The 6,726-nt window shown below is 34.3% G+C and overlaps 1 protein-coding gene across 2 annotated transcripts; it reads right to left on the bottom strand.

Annotated features, from left to right (window-relative positions):
* Positions 1-2,850: 2,850 nt before the first annotated feature.
* On the bottom strand, positions 2,851-4,969 carry LOC106929545 (Golgi-associated plant pathogenesis-related protein 1-like). Of its 2 annotated transcripts, none has more exons than XM_088009143.1 (5): positions 4,857-4,969; positions 4,680-4,706; positions 3,735-3,944; positions 3,442-3,519; positions 2,851-3,007 (listed from the first exon to the last, which is right to left on the bottom strand). In XM_088009143.1, exons 2-5 carry the CDS (start codon positions 4,684-4,686, stop codon positions 2,853-2,855), a joined length of 450 nt encoding a protein of 149 aa, XP_087865269.1. In that variant the 5' UTR covers positions 4,687-4,706; positions 4,857-4,969; the 3' UTR covers positions 2,851-2,852. The 2 variants fall into 2 exon arrangements, with proteins under 2 accessions (XP_087865269.1, XP_087865270.1); XM_088009144.1 differs by having other exon boundaries at positions 4,808-4,898.
* Positions 4,970-6,726: the final 1,757 nt, after the last annotated feature.

The raw sequence follows: 6,726 nt of genomic DNA, 5'->3' as shown, positions 1-6,726 counted from the left end.
TTGTAATTACGTCATATTTTTTGGTCAGGGGAGCGTTACAGCATCAATGCCTTTAGAAATCAGTAAATTGAAACAGTGTTGCCAAACAATCAAATATGAATGAATTTAGGTAAGTCAAAGATAATTTGATTTGGAAAGTGAAAAATAATGGAGCAAATACAAATAATGACAGTAATATTAAGATATATACTAAATGAGTATATGAAAGCAAACTTCAGAGTGTTATGTTGGATCATAAAACATCCTGGAAGCCTTGATTTAGTCATGCAAAAGCAAAAATAACAAGGAGTTTTGCAGTGCTGGGGAAAAAAAGTACATGATAAACCAGGAATTCGTAAAGATACTACATTGTTCAACTGTCACATCATGCTTATATTATTATGTGTAGATTTTGGGGAAATTTACAGCAACTATGCACATTAAAATAAAAAGTAATAAGGATAATTCATAAAATGTTCCATCTGGAGCACAGAAACGTCTTTTATTAAAGATGAACAAGATGAAATGTATGGAACTTGTCAAACTCAAAACTGCTCAAACAATGTACAGAGCAGGAAATAATTACTAAAAAATATGTAAAGAATATTCTCGGAAAAAAGGGAATAATGAGGTAAGAGGATAAATAGATTTTAGAAAACAAAAAGCACAAACAAAATGTGCAAAGCAGTCAGACTGAAACTGAGGAATAGAACTATGGATGGTGATTTGAAGTGCGGTGTGAACACAAATCAGGTAAAAGAAAAAAATAAATAAAAACAACACTATTATAAAAGCAGAGTAACAGAGTATATGGTGGATAATGGAGGAAGAAAGTGTGTTGTGATGGCTAACTGTGACCTTGAGGACAAATTATATACACATATTTATAATGTGTAAAAGATATGAATCCACATGCAAAATGACTAAGATAACTGAAGATAGAATTTAATAAGCAGTGGCTTTTCCTCGTTCTTTTTTAACTGAAATGAACGTTTTATGGAGATCCTGGAGGTAGGAGTTCATGCTGTCACCAGTAGATTGTTGGTTCAAATCCCTCAGACTTGTTCATGTCAGGCGTTACGTCTTTGGTAAAGAGAGACGTAACGCCTGGCTGCTGGCGCCGGTGCCTGCATACATCAGGCTGCTCCAGGGTAACTGTGGCTACAGTCCAATAGCTCACCACCATCAGTGTGTGAATGTGTGTGTAAACATAGTGTGAATGTGTGTGTAAATAGGTGAATAACTGAATATAGTCTGAATTTGGTTCTCAGAACTTTATGGAACGCTACTCAAATAGAGACCATTTACACTTTTATTCTTTATGTTTAATTTTTACTTTTATTATGTTGCTGTTGAGATTTTTGGTTTAGATATTGAAAGCAATCTTCACCTTAATAAGGATTTCTTGTTTAATTTCACTAAATATTTTCCATTTATTATTTTTTTTACAATTGTTTTTAATGTATTTGGTTTTGTTGTGGAATTTGCTCAACAGTTTCAGAGATCTGAATGATTCTTGTTAGGAGTATTTTGAGGCACATTGATATTCTCTTACTGTTTTGTGACTGCATTGAGAATTTATTTTCTTCTTTCTTTGTTTTTCTTTTCTTTTGGTTTAATTTTTTAAGATTTTTTTGGTAATTTTTATGTATATTGTAGCAGGAATTTTTATTAGTTACACTGGCTTAAATTTGTTTTATTTCTTCTTGCTTTTGAGTCAAAGTAATGTGAAACCGAACAGGAAGTGACTTGGTCCTCCAGGCTTATGGACTGGAGGAGATGTGCTTCACATTGGGCTCCAATAGGGACAGACTTTCAATCTGTAGGAGCCAGGAGGTGAATTGTCTGTAGGTTTCCAAAATAATCAAATCAGTATGACAATCTGCTTGATAGAATTCAGAAAAAAATGGCTCCACAAACTCACCATGTGTTTCCTCTTTTAGGTTACAAAACTCAACAACCTTATTTATTTCAGAAGAGTAAATAATATGCAAACTAATGTGCATGGTAGTATGCATGGTCATGCTTTACAAATGAAATTGCACAAGACATTTCCAGGAAAAGATTTATTTGAAGCTTTGTTCATTTTGCCCAGATCACTAATTACACTATTCTGTATGTCATAATTAAAAAGAAAGAAAGAAAAAAGACTCTCCCCTCCCCATCACCAGAAGTATCCAGTTTCTTTTCCCCTGAGCTGACTTCCTCTCACTGGAGGTGTAACCTGCAGCAGTCCGTCCTCTGCTGGCAGCTCGCTGCACAGCTTTTATTCTGCAACAAGACAGGAAATACTGGTAAAGATTGAGTCAGGAAATATGTAAACATATTAAATATGCAGATAGAAAAGAATGTCTTGTAATTTTTATGAAGCCCTAGACTATTAAAATACAGAGTTCATAAAGACTTTTGTAGCTGCAGAAATGTCTGGACTGGACCGTCTCCAGTTGGTTGGAAAGAATCTTTCAGAAGATGGAACTGAGTTGAGTTGCAATACAGCTGCCAAGCTAAGGTTGCTGCCCATCCTGTTTAGCTCCTGAACAGAATCATGTTGCTGTGGATGTTTGACATGTGCTAAATGTCCTGTGTGTGTCTGTGAGCCTGCATGGTGGAATAATTTCCTTTCTCTTGTTATCTATACAAATGTCTATTCTTACTAATGGGACTGCTTGCTACTTGTGACAAGGGTGTCCACATTGTATTGTTAGATTTTATTATTTATTTCTGTATATGTCTGCATAGTTTGATTGTATGGATAGCATGTGAAACAAAATAATAAAGCTTGAAAGCTCAATCTATAGGAGAGTAGTTCTATTCTGTTTACAAAGTAAAGAAGTTTTGCTAGAAGGAAATGAAATGTGTTCTAATGGTTACCTTTAGCTTTTTGGAAGAACGTTTTTTTCATAGTAACCTTCGTTCGTTATGTTCCCAGCTGGGCGGTATTGCCCAACCACAAAGATAGTGTTACCATCAGTGGCCAAGCCAACACCAAGCTCCATGGTGCTTTTCCAAACCACCTGGGTAAAATGTCCTGCAGGAAGACAGACAGAAGTCCAATCAGACTGCAGTGTTAAACTCTCTGTTGAGCATTCCACCATGTTGAAGAAGATGGTCGTCTGCTGCCTCTTCACGCTCTAATGACAGGACAATGACCATCTGCAGCATCTTTTCAGGATTGCCAGTATAAACATATTTCTTCTAAAGTATGATTTCATTTTCACTAAGCAATTTTTCAAAGGGAAATCAGAAATGCTAAACTAAGTACATTTTTTCACTTTATGTTTGGCTCTGAGACAACAGGACAAATAATAATAGATGCAAACAACCATGACAGTTCCAATGTGATCTGGAGGATAAAGGTCGATTTGGGATGATGAAGGTGTTGTTATTGTGTACATTTTTCTCATACATGTTTTTAATACATCTGTGTTTCAGTTAGAAGTTGTTAGGTGTGTAGTGCTTTACCAGTTTTTGGTTGGTGTCCAGGTTTGCTGAAGTCATAATCCTTGATTTCATCGTACCAAGAAGCTACAGCTTGGCTTCCTGAATCATTAGAGAATAAATAGGTGAGAATGCAAAAAACAGATTGGAATGCTAAAGGTTGTTACATGATAACTTCTCCTTTTAGTAACCAAACATTAAGCAGACAACAGTCACCTCTTTATTTTCTATATACATTTTTTTGTAACTGTGATCATAATGCATTACTTTGAAATCAAAGCCAGTAAATAAAGATGTAATAGAAAAGGAGAAGGCACCTTCTGGACTAACTTTCCGTGAACTGAATGAATAGAAGACATTTTCTCCGTCGTCAGTGTCACTGTGTGCCAACGTCTTGGTGTCCAGAAGATGGGCAGCCCATTTCTGCGCTGCAGCGTTCAGCTCACTGTTGTAGGTCAGTTTTGGAGCACCATGCTGAGCCCTGTAGGCATTATGTGCGTCCAGAAACTCTTTCTTAAAGACTTCATCTAAAACAACAATAAAAAACTTATGAGCCAGAGCAAATCCAGAGAAAAAAGGTTTCAATGGTAAAACCAGTCCATTGTATTGCACATAACATCTTAACATCTTGGCACCACTATTTTGGTTTGTGGAGATCATGTTGATGATTTCTGCTCTAAATGAGCCTGAAGATTTCATTTTCCATGCATCACAAATCTACACTGTAAAAGAAAAAGTCTCTAATTTAAGGTTAAAAAAAAAACAGCAGCTGTGGTTGCTGGAAATGTATTGTATTCATACAGTAAAACCCATATAAAATTCTGGCAACGAATTTATATGGGTTTTACTGTAAATTGGTATCTTACTGTAAATTAGAGATTTCTTTTACAGTGCAGACTTCCTGAAAACCTTGATGAAAATTATCAGGTGGAATTCTCATTCTTGTCCTTTGCTGTCTGTCTACGGTAATTAAACAGGCAAAAACACCTTGATGGAACCGTCCTGTATTCTGTTTGGTGACTATAAATTATTAGGAAAATGCAACAGAGCCTTTCGTTGCAAAAACAATCATTTTAAACAATTTTTTCTTCCAACCTCCGTCTCTCTTTATTATCCCACTGTCATTTGGAGAATGACAGAGAAAGCCTTTATTGCATTTCAAGTTTTTATCTTATGCATTAATTTAGATATCTATCTATTTCCTTTTCTTGCTGTACAATAAAGTACATCTTGGAAAATTCTTGGAAAAAGATTACACTTACCTGCCATTGTTTGTCTGTCAATACAGTCTGAAAAGGAATGAAAGCAAGTTTAAAAGAATTAACAACAATTAAATAAAGCTTAGAAATTCATTAAGCTAATTTATATGAGAAACTTCCTACAGACTTACAAGACTAAGATGTATATCCCCTCTAACTGCACTCTTCTCCAGAACTCACCTGCTTCAGGACACCAGGACTCTGGGTTGTTATCCAGTGAGGATGAAGTTCATCTCTCTGTGTCGAAGCTGCTATTTATGCACACAGGCTGCAAGTGGGAGTAGAGCAGCGCACCGCTCTTCTTGTACATTTACATATCTGGTTCGCTGGAAGGTAATCAAACATCAGATCAAACATTCTTCCCCTGTTATTGTACTTCTTTTGGGCTGGTGTTTATGTGGGGAATGAGAATAATGCTAATAAGATATTAATGTTGCAGTACAAGAGCTGCTGTAAGGACCAAAGCGAAAATGATGAAAGACACTTAGTATGACAAAAAAGAAATTCTTCTTTACCGTCTCTGAACTCCACAGATGCTTCAGGTCTTAAAAAGCACAACATGAATTTAACACAAATAAGCAAAAACATAGCAAAATAACCTGAATGTTGTTACTTCATCATAAAAAAACTTTTATTACACATTCTTAAGCGTCTGCCAGTGGTTAACCACAAATTCAGGAAACCAGAGTGTGTGTGGTAGAAGGCAGGGGAAAGCTTCCTGCCTCTGTTTTCTATACAGACCTGTTTGTCTCAACTTTTAGAAGTAAAGAAAGAAGGATTTGATACTTGTTAAACTCATTTATTCTCTATGTAGTGATCCATGTAAACATTCAAAACAACTTCAAATTAACACATTTAGAAATGAAAGTTCAGAATTATTTAAAACAAACAAAACACCTTCATAATCCCAGATATTCTGAAAAACATTTAGTTCATCAATTTTGAAATAAGATTTATTTTCTAAGATCGGTCTTGCTAGAACCAAACTCTTAAAGAGCTTTACACAATCAATATTCTGCTCATTATTCATTTTGTTTTTTCTACTCAATTAAATTGCAAACTTTGCTTGACCAAGAAAAATATTCAACAACTGCCCTGCTTTGTTCTTATGAAAAACCTAAAATAAATGACTTCTATGAAACTGTCTCCAAATGATTCTCTCAGATCCCTAAGTAATGTAAATAAATCTTTTTTTAAAGAAAAAACATTGTACAAAAAATAACAAAAAAAGTTTCTTAGCTTATAAAATAACAAAATCTCTCCAAGGAGTATGTTTTTTTTTTTCTTTTAATTTTACTTCGATCAAAGCCTTAACAGTATGGAGAACCAAAACTGACATAATTAAAAAAGAAAAGTAGAAATGTACTCCCCGCCTTTTCCTATGCCTTCTCGTTTCTTGATGAAAATACATGTACAAGGAAAAGGAAAAACTCTCTCTCTATGCAGTATATATCTACATATAGATATATGTAAATCTATCTATCTATCTATCTATCTATCTATCTATCTATCTATCTATCTATCTATCTATCTATCTATCTATCTATCTATCTATCTATCTATCTATCTATCTATCTATCTATCTATCTATCTATCTATATTCTTTCCTTGATAAAAACACATGTGTAAGGAAAAGGAAAAAGAAAATATATAAAGATATTTATGCTTTTATTTTTAATTATGTATTGGTCCTCCATAATTAATGAAAAATGATGTTGGATTATTATGTTCTACTTTTGGGATGTACAGTTTTCTTGTTGCTCTGTTTAATTTCTGTTCATGATCTTTCTTGAAATCATCTGTGTTGTCTCCTTCTTCATTGCATTAATCACTGTCTGCAGTATTTCTTCTGTGCTCCAATATCTCTGACTCAGTTATCTTTATGTGACCACAATTTAAGTAACCTACTTTGACTTCAAGTCATCATTATTGGTAAAATAATATATAACCTATGCTATTTTTTCAGTAGTTCACAGATCCAAGGATTATAGCATTTTTGTAGACTAAATGCTAGGAAATTAAGTCAGTTGAAGAAACCAAACCAAATTCC

The sequence above is a fragment of the Poecilia mexicana genome, unplaced genomic scaffold, assembly GCF_051168715.1.
Source record: "Poecilia mexicana isolate PSO_F unplaced genomic scaffold, ASM5116871v1 scaffold_9, whole genome shotgun sequence".
NCBI lineage: Eukaryota > Metazoa > Chordata > Actinopteri > Cyprinodontiformes > Poeciliidae > Poecilia > Poecilia mexicana.
This window is presented reverse-complemented; position numbering and strand designations above follow the sequence as displayed.

Coding starts and splice junctions, on each gene's coding strand:
- LOC106929545 (XM_088009143.1), bottom strand. Junction 3,520..3,734: donor ACGGAAAGTTAGTCCAGAAG/GTGCCTTCTCCT, acceptor CTAATGATTCAG/GAAGCCAAGCTGTAGCTTCT. Junction 3,008..3,441: donor TGGACACCAACCAAAAACTG/GTAAAGCACTAC, acceptor GTCTTCCTGCAG/GACATTTTACCCAGGTGGTT.